The following is a 21,743-nucleotide window of genomic DNA, read 5'->3' as shown; positions in this document are numbered from 1 at the left end:
CTTCGAGTCTCGACCCAGGCTTTTATTGCGGTTTGAACGAGACAAATGAGGCGGAGGATCAACGTTTCAACGCCTCCATTCGGTGGCAGCCAAAACGCAGGACACAACGGGAGATGTGAGTGCTAAGGGTCTTGGCATGATTTTGGGGTCATGCCATACTCGGCCACTCCGTGTACGTATATGTTCTAGAGCATGCGGTGCTGGAGAGTGCTGGGCGTTCCGGACTACATAAATAATAATCCACATCCGATTGATACAATAACATGTAAAAAACCACACATGAACTACAACGTTGTAAGCAAATAAGCAGACAGAGGGTAACGCGATAAAACGTCAAGCTACTTCGTACATGCCATGTGGCACATAAAATAAACCAATAACAGGCAAACAAGAGTGGAAGGACGCTAAGGTGATAGATGAGGCGAAACATCATGCATACTTTCTGAATATGAAATATTGCAGTTAGTACCTGGTTGTTATCTGACGTGTTGACACGAACCGCCTTTGAACCAGCATTTGCCCTTGCTCAGGTGGAAACACTTCGGACCGTTAGGGCATACATGACCCCAGCAGCACCGCTCGCCGTATGGGCACTGGAGACCTATAATGACCAAAACTTAATGAGGCATCGAGGTCAAGTTGAATAAACGTGCCATTTTTTAGAAAATTACAAGGAGCTTTTTTGGCGTTAGCAGCAAGAGTGGCCAGCTGATCTGGCGTCAGGATATAGTCATGCGAATATTTACAAGCCCCCTGGTACCGAAACGTTCATTAGTAAAGTGAAGAAGACTTGCAGTTCACACATACGCCTTTAGTGCAGGACATGAGATAGAATTCATTACAAGGTGGGGGAGAATCTGTGTAAGCGGTAAAATGTCGAGTGTCTAGGCACTGACCACAGCTAATCAACACAATCTTAACTCACGCTTATGAAGGGGCTGGGAGCTATCAGCATCGAAAATAAACCACAACGAGAAGGTGGACTCACCAATGTTGGGTCCACAAGCCTTCCCGTCGCGGAAGCACTCATACTGTGTGGCGAATGCGGCGTCGGTAATCCACCAGATGTCAGTGTCGGACTGAGACCGTTCATATTCAATGGTGGAGGTGTCCTCAATGGTGGCGAGAGTCTCTGGTTGATGAACAATGTGTCCACAGTCAGAATCGGTAAACGGTGTTTCTGCGCGTAGTTTGGGCTCGTGCGGCAGGCTTCCAAGAAAGCGACTTTTCCCAAAAGTCCGTCATTTTGTAGCGCAGCAATAGTTGGAGCGTAGGTGTTTTCCTGACCACCTGTGTTACGTCAAGTTGTGTAAACGGCATCGAGCGTTGACGAGACTTGCCGGCAAAAAAAATTCTCTGAGTTTGAGGGAAGCGCAAGTAGGTTTGTAGATACTCTAAATGGGGTAAGTGATAGATAACATTAATCAAAACATGCCGACCTGTAATTTTCGTGAAGGTGGCGTCTTTGCCGTATCCGACATCAACCAAAACAAACCTGGGCGAAGACTGGCTGAAGCCCATAATGAAGGCATCAAGTTGCTCTGGGCTACATAATTTATGTCGCTCGAGAACGCTCGCCAGTATAGCCTTGTTAAAGTAAATTGTTACCCAAAATGACAGTCGACCGAGAACGTGAACATCCTCGCTGGTTAAATAATCTGCGACTGCCCTCGTCAATTGTTGTGCGGCCTGGCGGCCACCTTCGTGACCTTGCCTAAGGAGCAAGTCATTAAATATGCAAGCATCCCCGTCAATGACGCAGAGGACGAGTAGACTCTGGCTCTGTTTGAAATTACGGATAAATTTAGACAGCCACTTGCCCTAGCGGGAATTAGACTGACCATGAAGGTTTCCATTGACGCCACCTGAGAATTAAGAGAAGCCAACCGCCCTTTGAGAGCCTTAGCCTCCCTGTCTGCACCTTCAATAGCAGTCGCATGGGCTTGTTTCCAGACCGCAAGCTCGACCTCGAGTTCAGCTAAGCGATTCTCGAGGTCAGCATTCCGTTGAATTGTGGCCGATGACAGGTCTGCAAAACAGCATTAGATTACAAGCTGATTCCTGAGATGAGAGGTACTCACTCAGAAGTCTACCCAGCGTCTCATCCCTTGTGAAAATTTTCAAATTCATATTTCAGCTGGTGCACTAGATGACTTACCAGAGCTGCTGGCTGGCCTCTGCTACCGGAGACGTTGCCATATGGGTTGGCGAACGGGGGTACAGAGTGGATATTAGATATTAGGGAAACACAGGAATGCTAACAAAATTCGGCAGCCTTTTAAACCAACGAAGCCACGATGTTTACCTGCAAAGGGGCTAGGCCGTTAATCAGGCTAGATCGCGGGATTCATGCAATGGGAGAAGCCCGCAGATAAGGCAATCATATCGTGAGCAGCTTGAAGGACATATTGTCATTCGAAGAAGTTAAGACTGATTTGGCTAAGTCACGCGAACCAAGTGAATGTGCCGCACTCTTCGTTGAGAATCACTTGTACGTGCTCAAGTACGTCAATGGAAAAATTCCATCAGCATTACGTTGTTAATTTTTCTCCGCGATGATGAATTGAATGTTAGGAAAAACTGAACCTTGATGTCAAAACGTGACTGCATGCATATATGTACAAATAGACATTCCCGAGGCCGAGCCCATCTCCGGCAGGTCAGCCTCGATTGGTCATAACAAGAAACTTTATCATAATAAAATGGAAGGTGCGCGTTAATTCAGTTGTTCGGTTGCCGGTGCATACCAGCTGAAGCGAAGATGAAGGTGGTTTTATGTGCAGAGTGACGGTATGCCTCACCAGCAACGAATTTACATTTTCCTAACTTCAGGAAATAACAAGTTGTACCATTCGGGCACGAATGTCCATAAACGCATTCATCTCCAAATGGACAATCTCCGCCTGACAAACAGTCAGTATTATGCTCAACAAATTGTCAGCGGAGAAAACACACCTTCGTTTGTAACTTTACAAGGCGTCTTCTTTGCATTCTCTCCTAGTTCTTGATAGTGTTCCGCTTCTAAGATATACTCATGCGAATATTTGCAACTTGGACCGTGCCTGCATTGCGCCAAATAGAATAAAGTGCACGGAGGCGGAACATCTGTGTGAAAAGATCAATATTAGATCACTACAATAGACGCTAGTGAACATACGCTTAGATAATGCCTAGCAGTAATTCGGTCAGGACAGCGTCAAGAAACATAGGAGGACAATACGACTCACCACCTGGTTATTGATACGTCGTTGCTTCGGTGGAGAAGGAGGGGTCAATCGCGGCAAGCGAAGCGGAATCTCGCTTGCTTCACTGGACTCGCTACTACCCTCACTCGGCTCCATTGATGGGCAGTTAAAGCGGGTCGACATTGTTAACGGTGTTTGCAGCACTGATTTATAACTTGGGAGACTTCCGCGCCGAGCCATTGCTCCCTGGCCTTCTCCAGAAAAAGGGCTGATACCAGGCGGAGTAGTAGGAGGACAGACAGGTTGCGGTGCGGTCAATTTTGGAGTAGTAGGGTGCCAGTCCGAGCAGAGGACCGGTCGTGATGACATTATAAGACGGTGCCACGAGTTTAGTTGTCATAAACAGCTCGGGTATTCTGAGTTCAGGTAGCTGAAGCGCTCTGATATCAATCGCTACATCAGAATAACCAGGCATGAGAACAAGCTTATGACCAAGGCTCGAAGTGACAACAGAACGAAGGTTGTGCACATAGCCATTATCATGGCATCCTGTTTGGCGAAAATCAGTAAACCGCTTGAAGTGTGGAGGTGGGACTTACCACCGAAGAATATTTTGTAAGTGTGTGGAAGACGGATGTTATCTTCAAGATGGACTAGATATCTTCAATGCATCCGTGCAGATCATCACACAAGTCAACTCACCTTTAAGCTTTGCATCAGCAGCTTCTTTGCTACCCCCTACGTCAACCATGATAAACCGCTCAGCAGCCTGATTGAAGCCCATCATAAAGTCATCAAACTTGGCTCTAACCGTCGTCAGACCCACTCGGCCGAACGTCTCTAGAAGGCCGCGTTTGTTGTAGAAGAGATACACCCAAAGTTGGTATTGTTCAAATCCTTCACTGGTAGATATGAATTGGCGAACGCGTTCGGTCAGTTTTCTCGCAGCAGCTAGGCCACCTTCCTGGCCTTGGCTCATCAATTCCTGCGTGAATATCATTCCATCGCCGTCAAGCAAACATATAACTCGTTTTTCCAGTCCCTATAACATGGTTTTCAGTCATAACGATAGTCGTCTGGGTCAAAGGCAAACGCACTTTTAAGGTGTTCAACTCGTGTAACAATTCATTTTTCTCTTCCGCTTGTCTTCGAAGCCGGTCTTCCATAGCAGAGTATGCTGTTTGAAAAACACCCAAATTTGTTGAAAGTTCGCGAATACGATTCTCGTAGAGGCTTTCGTTTTGCAGTAATATCTGTATTTCACCTGTCGAACATGTTGTGGTCCTGGGATGATTACTATTTCACGTCAGAGGTGCATACCAGAAAGGTGCTCGAGGGTCTTTCGTCTGCATGGCTGTCATTCAGTACTCCACATAGCAAGGTAACCGAGTACGGACATTGCATGCTGCTGAATGGCTCCATGATTTTCGTTTGCGTTCATCATGCTGGTGAAGCAGGAGAGAAGTCGTGCCGCGCCACAGTTTATAAACTCAACCCCTTTGACGTGATCCTCGCCTTTGTGGTATGTTGGTCAAGGCGATGCATGTGCTGTGTGCCATCAAGATTCACTTCTAAAGTTGAGGAGCAGAAAGCTCAAACGGTTCACTCGTGGCATTTTGCGCCTTTGCATGCAGGCATTCATGAACTCGCTTCTTGTTCACACGTACGTCTGGGCCCATGCATGCGAAGATGTGACCACAACGAAGCAAGATTTCTGGCCATCGGCATCGACACAAATGGGCCATACTTAACACCTAGCAGAGATGCAATGACCTGATTGATAATGATATGTCGTACACTAGTACAGTGCAAGATTGCCATGAGTTCATTGGCGATCAATAATTTATAAGGAAGGCCTAGGCGGTGACCCGTTTTGTTTGCAAGGTAACGGCAAACAGGGACACCGAACCTACAGCTGAGTTCATTTTCAAGGTCAGGTGGAGCCTGATCATGAAACCTTGGACACACCAAATAGAGTCCACGATAGATGTTGGGGGACATCTTCGAAATCAATACATCCCTAAAATGTCTCTGCATATGTATCGCCTCTGTCCATAGCTTTTCTGACCGAGTCTCAGGTGTCAAGTACTTCAATCCCAGTCTGTCATTGATCCTTACCTTCTTTACTCCCGTGGATCTTGCGTGGATCAATCGCTGGCTCATGTGGCCATTATCGTGACATCGCACTGTGGCCATGAGATCACATGTCTGCGACAAGTCCTCAAAATGGACGAAATCAGCCTTACGACAACACGACTATACCTGCTGTTTGATAATTACCGACATTGAACTCTGTCTGCAACCTTTGTGATGCATCAAATATTAGCCATTCTGAATCATCCGGCTACCTGATTAAACCTCATCAAAGATCATCAAATGCAGTCTTGATTATAGTGAGATCCGGTTTTTCGAATGTGGAGAGCGAACTGCGCCTACCACAAAAAGGAATTCCTAGAATTAGTACTGCACTGCACCATGATTGAATGCAGAAATTCTCCGCGGAGTTTCCAGTTGTTACTAGCTGAAGATGGCTAACCTTCGCCGTCTTGTTTCATCAGATCAGGAGAGAAGTCAAGGAGGCGCACGATTCGCTGATATCAGCTTCATTTGCAATATTAGAGCTGATTAGGTCGTAAGGCTGCAACCTTCTAAAGTTCTTGTTCCAAAGTTCTGTTCTTTTCCTCCATATTGGCGTACGCTAACTCGGAAATTGTAAAATGAAGCCCTAGAGTTGCTTCTCTCAAGACCTGCAGTTTGGAACATTTTGAAACAGTCTTACACGGATGATAGATACGTACCTAACCTATGCAACCTCGAGGCTTGACTGTGGATTTGGTTAAAACACACCTAGCACTCGGTGCAGAATCCAAAGAATGTAGGCGAGTAATGAGGAGTACCGAGCAAGCTTGTTGGAGAATGTGAGGTGGTTGGTCAAGAAGAAAATTGCTTACCGCTAGCTATTCATTAACCGACATCTGATATAGTAATATCTTGAGTATTGGTGCACAGCAGCCAATCCGATGCACTGAGATGATAAGTATTCAAATGAGCGAACGAGATGATAAGGACCAGCAAGTAACGAACACATAGGACTACATAATAGTGAAGACGCGCTCGTGGGAACTGATTACGTAGACGCGTCGTCGATCATTTGGTTCGCGTCAGTACTTGTTCAATGTTCATCTTTCTTGTGTTTGCGGCATCCTCCATTGCTCCGGCAGCTGATACAATCTCTACTTGTTGTACTTACATATTCTATTTTCATGACCGACCTATACTCATCCCTCGGAGTCTCGCCCAGAAAGAAACGTCAACTCATTAGTTCAGACGACGAGACCACTTTCACTCCGAAAAAGCTTCGAACTGCGTGAGCATGTTTAATTTATTGTCACTGTGCTATTATGCTCATAGACGACGTACTTCAAGGCCACCTACACCACCCTCTTCTGTGCATAAGGGTAGCAAACCAAATCACACGTCCTTGCCACATCACCTTTCACGACTCAACACAATTCAAACAGCCTTGCAGCATGCATTATCACATGCACTAGCAACATGCGCTGTGTCTCCATCCTCTGACACGGGCATAGTGCGAAACGTGCTCAATCATATTTCCATCATGACTTATTCTGGGCTCACAACCAAATTCGACACCGATGATCTTAAGCGACTTTGCTGGATATGGGAGTGGGATGCAAAGTCGCTTCCTGACCTTACAAGTAAACACAAGGCAATTGATGATGAGAACCCCTTCTTAGATAGCCCTGCACAGCCTCCTGCCAAAGACTGGACGCGAGGCGCGATGGGATTGGTCATCAGCCCAACTACCCATTATTCCAAGAGCGCAGGCAAACGCGTACCTGTATATGGTATCGGTATCGAGGTTGAAATCGATATTGACAAAGATATGGGGGGTGGGATGGCTGCAGTAGCTCGATGGACCGCCGATGCTGAAAAGCGGCGAACTGAGTTTCGAAATAAACTTGAGCGCTGGGTCAAGGTTTGTCCCCCAGATCTCTGCTACTATCACATATGTTAACTCCAATTATAGCTTCACCCTGATGTCCCGAATGTGCCAAATGTCCCTTTGGCAGATCTCTCAGAGCTTGTCACTACGGTCAAGGCGTCCTCGCTGACTCGAGTGCTTGCTTCTGCCTCGCCTAAGGGTGCCTCAATTCTTAAGAATATGGTTCCGTCCAGTCCGACCTCACCGGTGAAATCGCCTGTGAAGCGTTCAACCGCCGCACATGAGTTTACGGTCCCCTTTCCTGCGATCAGTCCTTCAAAGTCAGCACTTGCATCATCATCGAAATCTTCCATAGCATTTCCTCAGACACCATCATCGCGCCAGAGGCGCGCAGATATTTTGATCGGCCTTCTAACCCCAAAGACTCCTGCGCGTCATAGATGCGAGAGCGATGCATCGGACTCTCTGCCTATGACACCTGTCCATCAACGCGGTGCCAACGCGGAGACTGCACCATCAACTCCGAGTACATCTCGTCGTCAAGCTTTGTATGATCGAATTCGTCAAAAGTCTGTTACCACCAGTCCAACCAAAGCAAAGAGCGCGGAAGTTGTGGGAGGAAAACTCTCTAGGGAGCAAATCCAGAAAATGGGTCAGGAAGAGATTCGACGGCGCTGCCTGCTTGGTCGCTTGGGTGGTGTCGCCGAGAGTGCCTGGATGTTAGTACTATGCACCTGACCTGTTCTTTTATTGATTTCTTATTTAACAGGCTTTTCTCGGCTCCTGTCGGTCCGACTTCCACGCCAACTATTCGCAAACGCAAAGCTCTTCCGACCTCTGAGGTCGCGGCTGCGATCATTAAATCTTCCCCTGTGCCGATGTCAACTCTAGAAGCAAATGAGTCACTAAGACTACTCACGAAGCTTTGTCCATTCTTTCTGCGACCTCTGGAAATCGCCGGCAAAGAGTGGCTTGAGATGCCATCCACGTCATCGGTGCAGGACTCTGACACGAGCACTGTCGACAAGTCGATACCTCCCAGTCCAACCAAGAAGTCCACTGGCAGCAAACTCGTCCCACCACCCAGTCCAGGCACTCGTTCTACTTCTACTATAGGTCCACCGCCCAGCCCCGGCTCTCGTGCGAAATTCGACAGTGCCGAAATACTCACCCGAAGTCCCAGGCGAGTTAAGCGTGAAATAGGCGGCCTCAGAGAAGTAAGGGAAATTATTCGGAGAGAGCTGGAGCTGCAGGATTAGCTCCAGATCAGTGCTCATCTTAACTCTATTTCTAACTTTATCAGTGCGATACCTCCCTTCCAACATCCATATCATTGCTTGTCTACCGTCACTTTGTTAACTTTTAGCTATGTATGTAGATAACTCTTCGATGTATTACTTGCTTCATCCCCTCTGGAAGAACCTCCCGGAGATGTTATGACCATTGTTCGTCAGCCAGAAACTCTGCCCATACCTCGTCCATGTGGTATAAAATACTCATATGCCCCCCATCAACGTGTTTTATCCGTGCATTCTTGTAATTGGCAGCAAGATAGTATGCATAAGCCACAGGAGACATGTCATCGTCCTTGCTCGCTGTGAGCAAGACAGGCGGACGAGAGTGTTCCTCGTCCAATGCGTCAGGCCGAAAACCCCAATCTGAGTGCAGAAGAGGTGGCGTAAGCATAAAGCCTACCCAGGACTTGGAGGTGCTCTTCAGGACATTCTCAGCCATTTTCCGCACATAATCATCTGGTACCATCCCCCGTTCCTCACTCCACTTCGCAAACTCCTCGCGCTCCGCCTGATCCATCCTGTCAAAAACAGTTTCCCGCAACGATGCCTCCGCGCCTTCTATGGTCTTCAACTTTCTCGCCAGCACGAATTTTATTATATGACTGAGAAGGTTGAATGGCATGTAGTACCCGATGGGACCAGGTAGAATATATTGCGTCCACGTCATGTATTTGGCGTAATCGGTATGGTACCGAAACGGGCTGAAAGCGCCTAATAGCAGCACGCCTGCTATGCACCGGCCGAATGCAAACTTGTCATATGGTGCACCATACAATATCTGTGCAGCGACTGTGCCGAGCGAGCCCCCTGCGATGTACAGTTTAATGTTATGGCCGTCAAAATCCGGGTATAGGTGGGACAACAGCGCGGTCATGTCGCTCGTGAGGCAGTCGCGGTATAGTGTCGACGGGGGAGGTGGTGACGTGTTGCCCCATCCAGGCATGGTAGGGGTGATGAAACGAACGTTCTTGCTCAGAAAGACATGAGATGTCTGTGATGCATCCCCGACAGTGAAGAAGCCATGCATGTAAAGAACGACAGTCTTGCTGGATAGGTTTCCTGCTTCTGCGTATGCCAAGGTGCGTCCATCGCGCAGAGGAAGGAATCTCTCCTCAGAGCCTATGTCTGTAGACATGAATCAAGAATGGTATAATATCGGTGCAGACGAAGATCGCAGCATGACGACCAGTATATATGCCCTATCAGCAGACCGCCTGTGTAAATCGGAAAAGGAAACTCTTCCCGCCGCAGCACAGGGACAAGCGCTAGGTATTTTCAATACGTAGAGTCGATACGCAGCCAACAGAGCTGCGCATGTAACAGGCGCCGCAGCTTAGGAAGTGCATATGCCATAGATTGTCTGAGATTCTCGTGTTCACAGTTGTCATCCATTTATACTGCATATTCCTAGGCCGCCAAGTACATCAAATTTCTCGTGGACTGCGGTCGACCGTTTCTAAGGAAACAAGACAGCTTTCATGAATGCAACTGCAAGCAACAAATAAATCAATGAAGTAACATCGTTCTGAAATTCTTGCAGCCTCACAAAGGAACGAGCTTGATTTGCCTCGAGGCGAGCAAAGTAGCTATACGCCATGGCTCCACCGTGACCAGCTTGGTACCGTCACAAAGTTGAGCATACCGTCTTACACCAAGATGACACGCTCATTTTTGTGACGCGACTGTTGTGAGACAGTCTTTTGAGTAGAAGAAAGCGTCAGTGTGGCTAAAGCTCTGAGTAGCTGGGGCTGTATAGTTTACACGCAAATAGGCGAGGTGGCGCTTCCAATTTCAAATTGCCCTTGCTCCCTGCCTACAGCTGGGCTCGTGGTCGTCTTCTCAGTACTAGAGTATCTGTCTTTTCCCATGGCCACCCAGATCAGAAAGTATCAATCATACAGGGCAGAATTTCCATAATGTGAAGCACTGCATTGCCGCAGCACACGGAACTCAATTCGACTTTCCGGGCTGCCGTCCTCTTTCACATTTGTTTCGCAGATATGGATGTAACTTGCTGAACTACACATCTCAAGAATCTGCTAGCATCATCCCTGGAGATTGTTGTCGCTTTGTCTCGAGTAGGAAATTCCCTGAGACCAAGGTGGGCGTATGGCACTGCCAGTGGCCTTCGCTGCCATTGGTCAGAATCTCCCAGCTGGTGCCTCATTCACTTTGGACGGTGTGGAGCCTGAGTTGGAATTGGTGCGGCTTCTTTTGCCCCTCCTTCCTTCACCAAGATTACGAGTGTTGATCGAGAGCACTGCGCATTGCAAGATAATACTTGGCTCCATTTCGCGTGTCACGGAACACAGAGATTTGACGAACCCTTGAAGTTCCGAGTCAAGTCGGCCTTTCTTATGTGAGACCAGCCGCTTTCGCTCCTCGATATCACCCAAATGGAACTCTCTCGGCATTAATTTACATTTCATTCTGCCTGTGAAACCGCAGTCGGTGTCCGTACAACACCTGACGAAGTGATACACCTAGCGGCTGGCCTGCAATTCGCTGGGGTTAAGAGTGTCGCTAGGACATTATGGAAGGTGAACGTAGTACTGTGCAGCGCTTAGGCATTCTACAAAAATTTGTGCGGGCATGGTATAGTGAATTCCAAACAAGCTGCGCGACCGCTGCACCGAGCGGTACAGGCGGGCCGCCATCGTTAGCTTGCGACAAGGACATACCCTTGAACCAGCGCATAGTGTTCATGCATATTGGTGTATGATCAATTTCATGTGTACTCCCAGCTTGTTGATTAACGCGTTAATCTCACGACTTCACGTGTAGCGTCCAGCCATAGTTAGTACGTGTAGCCTGTCTCCAAGAAGATAAATTCCCATATTTCAGGCATGATGTATACCTTTCCGACATGTACAACCAATGAAGACTTCTATTTGTATCTCTCATTCTATTGCCTCGGAGCCTGGATGGGAAGTTTGATCATATGCAACTAGAGGGCCTTGATATTTGATCGGGCATAATACATATTTCGCCAGCTAATACTACAAGATGGATAATGTGGTCGCAGTGATAAGAAATTTATCTCATTTCCAACTCTGCTCTGATATCTTTCTCAAACTTCGCACAATCAATCACTGTGCCTTCTCTCCTGCTTGTTTCAGCAGCAAATACGGTGAGATGACTCTTGAGCACCTCAGAGATATCAGTCCCCAGTAGCTCTTGGTTGTTCGTGCGCACGGCCTCGACAAAAGTACGCATAAGACCCACGTCTCCGCCTCCGTGGCCACTACTTTCTTTTTTCGGGTGGTGCGTCGTCTTATGACCTGTGCGGAAGTCGGTGACAGTAAAATTATTCATATCGCCAACTATCTCTCCGTGTGTGAAGTGTAATCGTGTCTGACGTTCGCAAATCAAGGAAGTGTATGCCACCATTGTAAACGAGACGGTGGCTCCTGATGAATATTCGATATTCACAACCTAGAAATACAGCATCAAGACGCCGCTTTGCAAGGGAAAATCGGGTTGTACCTGATGGTCACAGACATCATTGTCGCTTTCGTACACGCATTGTCCGTAAGGTCCATTGCGTAGAGCATCGGTGATATTCTCTATGTCTGGTATTCCATCTACAATAGTGCTGGCTGGCCAGTGGGTGTTTCCGCGAGAAACAGGTTCCAGGTATACTGCAAGGTTTCACTCAGTTTATACGAAACGAGGTTAGAGATGATCTACTTTTCTTTGCACTGTATGGGCAATCTTGTTCTATTGAACATTCTAAGCAGCGAGTTGCAGCGCCTGCTGCGCGAGGCTTCTTCTCCTTGCGAAAATGCTGTAAAGAGCCGAACGAAGAGACTCGCATCGGCAACGCAGGGGAAAGCCAGTGACAAAGGATGTCTATATCACTTGCGTACCCGATCAATCAAGATGTCGTGCGCGGTCAATTAGGGTACTCACTGGCAGCTCTTGGTCATGAGAGAAAAAGAACTCTCAGATTCTTTCCTCCAATGGCCGCGAACGTAAGAGTGCGCAAAATGAAAGTAACCAACGGGCTCGACGTGAACCACGTTGATCAGCTCACCCAGCTGTCCTGAACGGACCACTTCGGTGACGGCCATGCTGTAAGGGGAATAGCGCAAGACTGCCGCACGTGAAGTTTGAACGTTATAGCACGACTAGTGATAAAGCTCACCATGACCAATTCCGCAAATGATGCCAGCGTTCTTGACTGCCTTTTCTATTTCAAGGCAGTCTTGTAAATTTGTAGCCATGGGTTTCTCGCAAAGTATATGGTATCCCTGGGCTGCGAATGCCGCTACCACTTCACAGTGCATGTGGTCTTGCACCGCGACTATTACTGCGTCTGCGAGACGCTTCCCGATAGTTTGAATGGTATCAGCGGAAGCCTTTAAGAGCTCCTGCCAATCATTGAACACAAGGGTCCGATCGAGCTTGTGGTTACGGGCAAATATATCGCGAGTGTTTGGCCTCGGTTCTGCAATAGCGACTACCTTGCACGTCTTCGGGTGATCAAGGGCATATTCAGTATATCTCTGCGTACAAGCGTCAGTGCACCGTGAGGAGGCACACAATTGATCTCATACAGTCCCTCTCTGACCACAGCCGATGACGGCCAACGTGACAGGCTCATTTGGCAGGGATGTCATGATTGCAGAAAGGGATTCGTTGGACCTGACGCTCGAGCGAGACCACAGGGACTTTATAGGGCGCAAACGCGACATCATGTGGTCTCTTGATGGTCCGATATCGAATGCTATATCTGAACACAATCAAGCGCAGGAGCTTATCGCTGTACCATGAATGAATTAATGATATCAGCATTCTGCTGTGCGTCGCAGCGGTGGTCGCAGTCGTGTATTACAAGGGTGTCCACAGTAATTTTGGCAAGTTTATTCAGGGTTGTCACAGTCGGGAGCGCTTCAGTACATGCCTCGCTTACTTCCACGTCTGCTCAAAATCTTGCAAGATGCCCCAGAGCCCAACACGTTGAGCAATGGATATACACGCTACAAAAAGCGTGTTTCTATGAAAAATACTATTCCAGGAACGCCCTCTTTCACTTCAGAAGGCAGGACTCACTCAATATTGTTGGACGACGCGAACCCAATCACCGAAGGTCATCTTTATAACAGACATAAGTCACTACCACCCAGGGTTCGTCTTGTGAAGCCACTGCAAGATACCGGGGCGCATGACCATCCGCGGGAAATGACGGACGAGGAACGCGAATGGTGGTCCAGCCCTTACCGTGCGTTGGGTACACCGTTTCTACTCTCTGTCTACTTATCGCTCTGATGCAGTCAGAATGCTTGCTTCGCCGTTGCGAGAATGTCAGATAACGCGTAAAAAGCTACCTTGTGGTGCGTGAATAGCAAAGGCTTATGTTGCACTTCCTTCATCCCATTCCTAGACTTTCTCATCCGTCTGGCACCTGTGCGCCTCCCAGCCTCTCAGGGAGTATGCGAACAACAGATATTAGTTCCAGATGGTATCGAGCATCCTAAGTTCAAGCCTCGTCGATCCACGCCTGCATGTTATATTGTATGCTGGAAAGATGCCCTCCCATATGCAACTTCTAGGAGTGCGTGACGGATTGCAACTTCATTGCAGCCATAACTGAGCTCTTCTCAGTCCCACTGCGCAAATTCTCGCAAAACTTGATCGTACAACCTTTACTATCAGCGCGCATCGGTTACCAGCTCCGTTTACGAGTCCTGCAGGAACTGGAACTTCTTACTAAAAGGCTTGCCGCAGGCCCGTTGGATGATCCTGCGGCAACAGTGCTTCGAAGACTCACCCGTTCTGAATGGAACGTAGTTCGGCAAACTAACTCGATACCTCACAAAGATGCGGTGGCCCTGATGGTAGTACCCCCAGTCAACCAGAACCCAGAAACAAAGGAGAAGCCACAGCCCTCCGCACAGATGGACATCGCTGATGTTGTGCAAATCGATACTAACAGCTCAGAAACCTCATCGCGGCGTCTTCCCCCTCTTTCCATTCTCCATCCAGTCACAGATGATGATCTAGGTTCTTCTCTTCTTCCAAATGCGCAAGCTCCTCTCTACCACGGTCTATCTTTATTTCCTGCCCGACCACAGCGAGCAGCACTGCATAAAGCACTCTGCAAGCTACTTGAGGTAGAGCGTAGAGCACGGTCGCGCGCACTTCCGGCCTCTGACTTTTCCGAAAATGAAAAGTCACCACGAGCCCGTGGTGATGCCAAGGGAAGCCATGCGTTCCTGCTATGTTCGAATCAGCATACTGCCAAACGGGCAGATGTTGTACCTTTAGCAATAGCTCTCTGGAGATTGCGAATGTGGGAGGGGCAAGCTTACGGTTCCGCTGTTGAGACGAGTCACTGGGAGGTCGATGCAGGATGGAGATTATCATGGGCAGAGAAGATGTACTGAACAACCATACCGATAGTACTCAATATGACATTTAATTACAAGGAATGTCAATCAGGATGACCACTTGCAAGACGATGTTGTGATTTTGCATCAGTTTACACATCTACTCAATAGCCATTGCTGCCGGTTCCACGCTCTTCTTCACTGGCCCCGACAGTACCTCACGACCTTCCCAGAACTTGGGGAGTTTGTCGCCGGGAACAAAGAGCCGCTCGACACCATCCTCCGTGATTACGCACATGCGGATGACACCTCCTGATGAGCCGTCTCTTGCCATCGCAAGCGAAAGCGCTATGCGAAAACATTAGATCAACAGCAGGAAAGTGGTGTTGGGTGGTTAAGCACGCACTATTTTTCACGAATTCGACAGTCTCATCCCGCCCCCACCCATCCTGGTACGTTGCATCACAGTAACCGTATACATATGTTGAGCCAGAGCCTGATAACATGATATAATTGACTCAGTGTCGAACATGAAACTTTCAAGACGCACCTCCAATGGCCCACGGCTGGCGGAAAAGCCCTCCACCCAGAGGAATGTTATATACACTTGGACCGACCTCCTTGTCCCACCCAGCAACGATGATACCCGCGCTGAGAGCGTCCTTGTTATCATAACAAATATCCTGGAACATGCCTGCAGCCGACGAAACTGGAGGGTGGGCGCCGTGGATTTGCCTACGAGTGCTCAGTGGAAGCAAATTTGTGACTGTTGATAGATGAAGACCTACGTATATAGCTGCAAGTAGTTGTGTACTATATCTGCGACTGCTTGCGTGTCAGCTGCAGATCCTGAGCGACAGCAGTATATCCGATCGTGGACATGGGTGAGCTTGTCTGTTACACGGTTGGCCTGGGGTTCGTAGAGATGAGGAAACAAATAGTGAGTAGGTAAGAGTGCGCACGATGTAGCTTCCAGTTGTCGTACGACTGTCGGCGCCGATGACGACGCCCTTGTCAAACTGAACTGCCATGATAGAGGTCTGCCAATGGTGTACATTAACGATAATAGAATAATGATTAGAACGTTCATACCCCGAGATTGACCTCTCCGCTCTTGAGTCTGTTCATGTCAATGCGATCCATACTGTTGTCGACGTCGTCGTGTGTTATGAAGAAGTGTAATGACAATCTTGAGTTGTGGCTGAGTAGCTAAGTAGCGCTGACGCGTCTGGACGCGTGTTCTCTACTTGTTTCTGATTTCCATTCATCGAACTTGCAACTTCTGTTATAGTCACAAATGGCTTCTCAGAAATTGGCTACATTATACAACGAGCTACAGCGTGCATTCGATGCGCGACCGTCAGACTTGAAGAAATGCGGGACACTGCTAGCTCAGCTAAAGGTGTGGCCAAGTTGATCTAAAGCTTTGTGCATGTCTGACTTCACGCTAGGTTGGCTTGATAGAAGCCGGTCTATTAATCCCCCAAGGAGAAACAAATTTCCATGACTTGGTCGTTGCTCGTACGTTAGAACGGTCTGTGATGTGCTATGTGATGACAGTGGGACAGGTGACATCCTCGAAATCGGGGTCTTCTGGAGTATAAGAGCGAAAGACGTTCCTTCGTTCGATAGATATTTCTCCCAACTGCACACTTTCTACACGGACTTCAGGTATGCACAAATATTCTACCCAGATTACTTTCTCCTCATATGCATCAGGTCAAGTCTCCCTCCGTCGAAGCGTGAATTCGCAGTCCGGGGCTTGAACCTCATTCGTTTGCTCACACAAAACCGCATCGCTGATTTCCACACTACCCTTGAATCACTTCCACTTCCCGCCGATGAGATCAACACAAATCCATACATCAGGCATCCAGTAAATCTCGAGCGCTGGCTCATGGAGGGTAGCTACAGCAAAGTGTGGAATGCTCGTGAGGAGGCACCGGCAGAAGAGTACAAATTCTTTGTCGACAGCCTTATGGGTACCATTCGGTGAGCTGTTTTCTGCTGGTCTGATCAACATCACTAAGAATTATTGCCAGGAATGAGATTGCCAGTTGCGAGGAATCGGCATACGATAGCCTTCCTTTGAAGGACGCCGCAACTCTGTTATTCTTTCCCTCACAGTCTGGGTTATTGGTATTCGCCCAACAGGTAGGCACTTCAAGGTCCCGGAACCCTCCTTTACTGATCTTGTTTACAGCGCGGTTGGCAGGTAGACCTGACAGCTGGCATGATAACGTTTGCAAAGAAAAATGACGAACAAGTAGAGATTCCAACACAGAAGCTCATTGCAGCAAACCTGGCATACGCTCGTGAGCTAGAGCAAATTGTATAGACACCACTTCATGTTTGGCTCCTTCATTTTCCGGGTGAATCGAGGAACGATGATATCAAACGTGCTATTATCTGAAATTATTCAAAAGTCTCTAATGCCTCCTGAGCTTTCCTCTTTGCCTCTTCAAGGAGGTTGGCTGGTACAGGTAAATGAAGGTTGTTGGACTCAACACCAACCCAAGTCATCTCCAGCTCAAATTCCTTCTCTTTGTTGTCGTCATGGACGAGGTATATTCTGCGGTGAAGTATTTAGGTGAGAAACGTGAACACAGGTGCCAGACAGCGTACATTCTCGCAGCCTCCGTAACAGCTTCACGCATCGACAGTTCAGATAGCTTAAGCTTCTCCAGCTCGGTTTTGGCCAGCTGACGGCCTTTGCCGACCGCTGCACCATGATATCCCTGGCATATTATCAGTATCGAGATATTTTGACCTGCAATGCGCTCACTAGGCAGACGCCACTAGGCTCGACTATATACAGTGAAGGACCACTCTTGTCGACGCCACCAAAGATCGTACTGACGCCGAACGGGCGGACAGACGAGTACAACGTATAAGTTTGAGCATTCCAGCTTACAGAATCTGACAGGGCCTGGTGATAGTGAATGAGTATAACATACTGGCGTTCCAGCGTAATCTGATCACCTTCACAGTTAAAGGTTCTCTCCACTGTTTTCGAGCCTGAGCTCCCGAGTCACGAGCCAGCTGTGATATTTTCCTGCCATCGGCGAGAAGGCCGGCAGATGCCTTGAGCGGACATCGTACATAAGTTCATTGAGAAATTTACCAGCGCACTCACCATGCCTATATGTTTGTCTACTGTTTGAATGCGTCGGTTAGCTCCTGGGACAAGGAGCTTGGAGTGTACGAGCTTCTCCACCGCAAGGACGACACCATCCTTAACGCGTAGCCCGATCGCAGTGCTGAGTTAACGAGGCAGACCGTTAGCAACAATGAAAGTACCTGAAAGAAAGCTTAGATACCCTGAGTTCTCTACCGCCTTGTTGGCGTATTCGACCTGGGATGATAAGATTGAGAATACCGTACTGTTGGACGAGTTTCAGCGATTTCACCTGAAATATACGGCCATCTGGTGAGTATGTGCTAGCTGAAAGATCGTAACCTGTCCCGATGGAAGTCATGGTAGTAGGTAAGTATGTAAGTGAGCTGTCCTCGTACGCGCAAGCTTGAGCGCGTCAGCCCGTGGGAAATAATAACCGAACCGGGTCAGACGCGTTTCTGAGCCGGTTCGACTTCACTCCCTCTTCACCGACGCGACTAGTATTAGCCATGACTCAAGATGATTGGAGCACAATGCTTGAAGGACATCCAATATTCACGCTTCCAAAAGCCTATGGAGGTCCAACAGGACAGTCAGAGGAGTCACTGGAACTTTCTACGAATACATTGAAGAAATCTATGCTTGAGGGGCCTTCGACGGATGGGCTCACCCTTTCAGGACGTCGTCAGGTTATGGTCCTGAAGGATTCTGATCTAATCGTAGCTGCTGGATGCGAACTGAGAATAACGTCTCTTTCGGACTCTAAGCTTGGGAGGAGTACGAACAAGTCTTTCAAAGTACGTGCCAATTCTGACAATCCTAGTTGTGGCTCACTGCTAGAGAAGATCTTGAATACACCAGATATTCAATTTGGAATCAACCAACTTGCACTGAATCCGAGCGGGAAGCTCATAGCTGTAGCGGGAGCATACCAGGTTGCAGTTGTGGTCCTCCCTCGCGCTGGGTATTCCAAGCTTGTGCCTTCTTCTGTGGACTGCAAGTAAGCGAGCGGTTTTCGTATGAATGTTAGCATCTGATCCGTTTGCAAAGGATCAATCCAAGTAGGATCTTTCTACCATCATTCGCATGCATCTGCCCCCATAGCCAAGATTGAATGGCACCCATGGGGCGAAGCAGGATCCACTCTTATGGTCATGACTGTCGATGGGAAACTGAGGTTGGGTTCACAACGATGAGTTTATTATATTTACTAACCTTTTTCAGAGAGTATGACATTTCGGTTGATACTGAAGAGCCCCAACAAGTTCTGTCCTTTGTTCCCGAGAAGAAGACCTCAAAGTCATATCTGGCCGAAGATCCTGCCGAGCGCGAGGTCGCATCATTCACTCTGGGAAAGGGTAAAGCAGATTGGGGCCCACTCACCGTCTATGCTGTTATGAGGTCAGGAGACATATATGCTATATGCCCCTACATGCCGCAAAACGCGTGAGTCTTATCATTTCCTGTGTGACACTACTTCTTAATCAATTACTTCTCAATCGATTTCAAGATCTGTTCCATCATCTTACGTCCACGCACTCGAGTGTTTCATCTCCGCTAAACAAGAGTTCCTATCCCAGGGAACATCCAGTGGAATATCAGCCCTTTCGACACTCTACAACTATCAGCGGAAATATGCCACAGCTCTGCTAAAGCAACTTCCACCTGGGACTGTGTACCCAGCAATCTCTCGCTCTTTCTCTATGCACCCTCCTACGACCATCAAAAGTCAACCGATGCGTCAGGGACCTTTCCTCCTCCAGCCTTCGCCTCGTTCATTGGAAGACAGTGAAGGCGGTGATGCAACGGACATCGCGTATCTTTCTTTCCTCCGTGATGATGACGATGAAGACGCAGGCGCGACTGAGCGTCTCGGAATTGTTATTGTCACTTATCAAGACGGTAAGGTTGATGTGTGTTTAGACGTAGAGAAAGTTGAAGCACGGTGGGAGAGCAAACAGGTTTGTTATCGAAATTATTGTATATTGCTGCTTATGGACGCGACTCTAGGATAAATCTCAGGACTTGCCTATGCTAGCAGTTTACGAGTGCATAGACTTGGGCCTGATTTCGATGCTGAAACAAACGTCTCCTTTGTCGTCAGGCACACCCATTCTCGACCTCCTTCAAGCAAACCACCCTGTCTTATTGATGGATCCGATACATGACGATACTGTTTACGTCTACCATGCTTTTGGCGTCCATGTCCTTGACTTTGGAGACCTACTGCAATGTCTCAGCAACGGACTCCGCGCAGATGACGACGACGGTGTTGCATTGAATCAAGCATTGCAAAAGTCGGCAGGCACCCATGTCGTGCCCTTGCTGAATACCTATTCAGTGGACCGAAGGTATGTGGATGAATAAGTTTCTACGATTTTAATGATTCACAGGTCAATAGATGCTCGAATCCGATTATTGCTATATCTGTACCAAACGACGTCTATCTCTCGTACAGTATCCTAATCCTTTCCTCTGTTTTTCGTTTTACGTCCTTCCCCCTCAACCTTCGCACCGATCTTTCTCTCTCTCGGACAGCTCCCAATCTTCCTGACAAGAATAAAACCTCTGAACCAGAGGATTTTCTTGCGCCCATTGAAGGACCATCGGCGTACATCTCACTTTTAGGCACGGAGCCCTTCGTGCCACCTCCAACGCTTTCGCGTCCCTCTGGACTGCCCAGCAATCCTCGCATCACGGCTGGGACCCCAAACACCAAAACAGAATTCGTGCTCACTCCTGAAACATTGCGATATCTGGGTTCAACAATTGAAGGCTTGACGTCACAGATCCACGAAATTATCCTCGCATACAAAGCCACAGAAGTACGAGCCGAACTGCAGGCGAAGGAATTCGAGCGACAGCAACAGAAATGTGGTGCGATGCTTGATCTCATTGAACAGCTGGGCGGCTCGCGGAATAGCGAAGTTAAAGAGCGGCTCGAGAGAATACGGGAAGCATACAGGGCGCTGGCATCGAGGCTGGATCACAGACTGCAGACGCTTATGCAGCAAGCGTCGCCGAAGCTTAGTGAATATGAGACGAAGTGGTTTGAGGAATTACGGAGAATGAAGGCAGAGATCGCTGGGGCGGGCAGGTACGATGAGCAATCGCTCGCTGCGCGAACATCACTGGTAATCATTTTTACCCTGGGTTTGGATCTCAGCTGACTATTGTGTAGCTTAAACGCGAGTACGACCGAATGTTGCCTAGCTTGAATGACATGGCTGCGAAGGAGGCAGAGCGCAAGAAGCATTTGAGTGAGAGTGGACTAGGATTATCCCAGGCTTTCCAATTTGGAGAGCGATCGTACCAAGAGTATGCACTTTGGGTTGAACTAGCTGTTTCTAAACTAACTCGATTATCATAGGCGCACCAAGATAGCCGAGCTGGAGGAAGAGATAATCAAAATGGCATCAAAATTAGAACTTTCGATGTCTCGCCCGCCATCGCTGCGGGAAATCCCCAAGAACGAATAGTTAGCACTTCTATATCTTTGATCTAGTGTACTTTTTGTCTGGAGGATAAATAATCACTGTAGGATACCGCTAGGGTTCTCAACTGCTCAGTACCCAAATCTTTGTCACGAGGATCATTATTATTGGCAAGCACAACAACTACGAGATACTCGGCTAGCATCTTCTCGTCTTTATCATACAATCAATAAAAAAATCAACCGTGTCGGATCCTCTTCCCTGCATTATCTGGCGTAAGCGACGTTTCACCTTCCTCTTGGGGCCTCTTCTGCTTGAGATTGAGGAGCGGACAAAGTTTGATATCACCAGCACTCTGTTGCACATCATCGAGATACTCTGCGGCTTTTCTATGCATATCTTCCAGAAGGGA

At 48.1% G+C, this 21,743-nt stretch overlaps 10 protein-coding genes across 10 annotated transcripts; 4 read left to right on the top strand and 6 right to left on the bottom strand.

Annotated features, from left to right (window-relative positions):
- Positions 1 to 58: 58 nt before the first annotated feature.
- On the bottom strand, positions 59 to 2,483 carry F5147DRAFT_667274 (uncharacterized protein). The gene is made up of 11 exons (XM_041435234.1): positions 2,159 to 2,483; positions 2,082 to 2,107; positions 1,842 to 2,029; positions 1,440 to 1,782; positions 1,341 to 1,394; positions 989 to 1,290; positions 926 to 938; positions 808 to 857; positions 654 to 753; positions 500 to 601; positions 59 to 442 (listed from the first exon to the last, which is right to left on the bottom strand). The coding sequence occupies exons 1-11, from the start codon at positions 2,197 to 2,199 to the stop codon at positions 405 to 407; spliced, it is 1,257 nt and encodes a 418-aa protein (XP_041298994.1). The 5' UTR covers positions 2,200 to 2,483; the 3' UTR covers positions 59 to 404.
- F5147DRAFT_667270 (uncharacterized protein) lies at positions 2,467 to 4,716 on the bottom strand. The gene is made up of 8 exons (XM_041435233.1): positions 4,583 to 4,716; positions 4,283 to 4,469; positions 3,888 to 4,227; positions 3,785 to 3,838; positions 3,482 to 3,734; positions 3,224 to 3,453; positions 2,956 to 3,105; positions 2,467 to 2,903 (listed from the first exon to the last, which is right to left on the bottom strand). The coding sequence occupies exons 1-8, from the start codon at positions 4,627 to 4,629 to the stop codon at positions 2,722 to 2,724; spliced, it is 1,443 nt and encodes a 480-aa protein (XP_041298993.1). The 5' UTR covers positions 4,630 to 4,716; the 3' UTR covers positions 2,467 to 2,721.
- Positions 4,717 to 6,382: 1,666 nt separating this feature from the next.
- F5147DRAFT_190786 (uncharacterized protein) lies at positions 6,383 to 8,499 on the top strand. Its single transcript, XM_041428486.1, has 4 exons — positions 6,383 to 6,552; positions 6,612 to 7,185; positions 7,237 to 7,871; positions 7,922 to 8,499. Exons 1-4 carry the CDS (start codon positions 6,449 to 6,451, stop codon positions 8,409 to 8,411), a joined length of 1,803 nt encoding a protein of 600 aa, XP_041298992.1. The 5' UTR covers positions 6,383 to 6,448; the 3' UTR covers positions 8,412 to 8,499.
- An 87-nt stretch (positions 8,500 to 8,586) lies between these two features.
- On the bottom strand, positions 8,587 to 9,582 carry F5147DRAFT_647993 (Alpha/Beta hydrolase protein; the record flags this gene model as incomplete). The annotated part of the gene is made up of 1 exon (XM_041433251.1): positions 8,587 to 9,582. One exon carries the CDS (start codon positions 9,580 to 9,582, stop codon positions 8,587 to 8,589), a length of 996 nt encoding a protein of 331 aa, XP_041298991.1.
- A 1,818-nt stretch (positions 9,583 to 11,400) lies between these two features.
- Positions 11,401 to 13,265, bottom strand: F5147DRAFT_667243 (uncharacterized protein). The gene is made up of 6 exons (XM_041435232.1): positions 13,007 to 13,265; positions 12,595 to 12,955; positions 12,360 to 12,543; positions 12,138 to 12,307; positions 11,934 to 12,088; positions 11,401 to 11,882 (listed from the first exon to the last, which is right to left on the bottom strand). Exons 1-6 carry the CDS (start codon positions 13,145 to 13,147, stop codon positions 11,484 to 11,486), a joined length of 1,410 nt encoding a protein of 469 aa, XP_041298990.1. The 5' UTR covers positions 13,148 to 13,265; the 3' UTR covers positions 11,401 to 11,483.
- Positions 13,266 to 13,362: 97 nt separating this feature from the next.
- F5147DRAFT_667237 (uncharacterized protein) lies at positions 13,363 to 15,221 on the top strand. The gene is made up of 5 exons (XM_041435231.1): positions 13,363 to 13,671; positions 13,724 to 13,783; positions 13,834 to 14,004; positions 14,055 to 15,127; positions 15,186 to 15,221. The coding sequence occupies exons 1-4, from the start codon at positions 13,449 to 13,451 to the stop codon at positions 14,834 to 14,836; spliced, it is 1,236 nt and encodes a 411-aa protein (XP_041298989.1). The 5' UTR covers positions 13,363 to 13,448; the 3' UTR covers positions 14,837 to 15,127; positions 15,186 to 15,221.
- On the bottom strand, positions 14,940 to 15,907 carry F5147DRAFT_565797 (nucleophile aminohydrolase; the record flags this gene model as incomplete). The annotated part of the gene is made up of 6 exons (XM_041430769.1): positions 14,940 to 15,127; positions 15,186 to 15,275; positions 15,330 to 15,514; positions 15,568 to 15,689; positions 15,742 to 15,819; positions 15,872 to 15,907. 6 exons carry the CDS (start codon positions 15,905 to 15,907, stop codon positions 14,940 to 14,942), a joined length of 699 nt encoding a protein of 232 aa, XP_041298988.1.
- Positions 15,908 to 16,017: 110 nt separating this feature from the next.
- F5147DRAFT_667225 (SAC3/GANP/Nin1/mts3/eIF-3 p25 family-domain-containing protein) lies at positions 16,018 to 17,143 on the top strand. The gene is made up of 6 exons (XM_041435230.1): positions 16,018 to 16,181; positions 16,231 to 16,300; positions 16,348 to 16,450; positions 16,499 to 16,771; positions 16,822 to 16,933; positions 16,983 to 17,143. The coding sequence occupies exons 1-6, from the start codon at positions 16,077 to 16,079 to the stop codon at positions 17,115 to 17,117; spliced, it is 798 nt and encodes a 265-aa protein (XP_041298987.1). The 5' UTR covers positions 16,018 to 16,076; the 3' UTR covers positions 17,118 to 17,143.
- On the bottom strand, positions 17,144 to 18,267 carry F5147DRAFT_667223 (proteasome subunit alpha type-3). Its single transcript, XM_041435229.1, has 7 exons — positions 18,190 to 18,267; positions 18,100 to 18,134; positions 17,916 to 18,039; positions 17,762 to 17,863; positions 17,565 to 17,708; positions 17,405 to 17,517; positions 17,144 to 17,351 (listed from the first exon to the last, which is right to left on the bottom strand). Exons 1-7 carry the CDS (start codon positions 18,256 to 18,258, stop codon positions 17,195 to 17,197), a joined length of 744 nt encoding a protein of 247 aa, XP_041298986.1. The 5' UTR covers positions 18,259 to 18,267; the 3' UTR covers positions 17,144 to 17,194.
- A 125-nt stretch (positions 18,268 to 18,392) lies between these two features.
- On the top strand, positions 18,393 to 21,574 carry F5147DRAFT_667221 (uncharacterized protein). The gene is made up of 9 exons (XM_041435228.1): positions 18,393 to 18,694; positions 18,743 to 18,898; positions 18,950 to 19,074; positions 19,122 to 19,343; positions 19,408 to 19,858; positions 19,908 to 20,248; positions 20,299 to 21,031; positions 21,079 to 21,215; positions 21,268 to 21,574. The coding sequence occupies exons 1-9, from the start codon at positions 18,407 to 18,409 to the stop codon at positions 21,374 to 21,376; spliced, it is 2,562 nt and encodes an 853-aa protein (XP_041298985.1). The 5' UTR covers positions 18,393 to 18,406; the 3' UTR covers positions 21,377 to 21,574.
- The last annotated feature ends 169 nt before the right edge of the window (positions 21,575 to 21,743 follow it).

This window comes from Suillus discolor (assembly GCF_016758755.1).
Source record: "Suillus discolor strain FC423 chromosome Unknown F5147scaffold_3, whole genome shotgun sequence".
Classification (NCBI taxonomy): Eukaryota; Fungi; Basidiomycota; class Agaricomycetes; order Boletales; family Suillaceae; genus Suillus; species Suillus discolor.
Note: the sequence above shows the minus strand (reverse complement) of the source record. Positions and strands in the feature narration are given on the sequence as shown.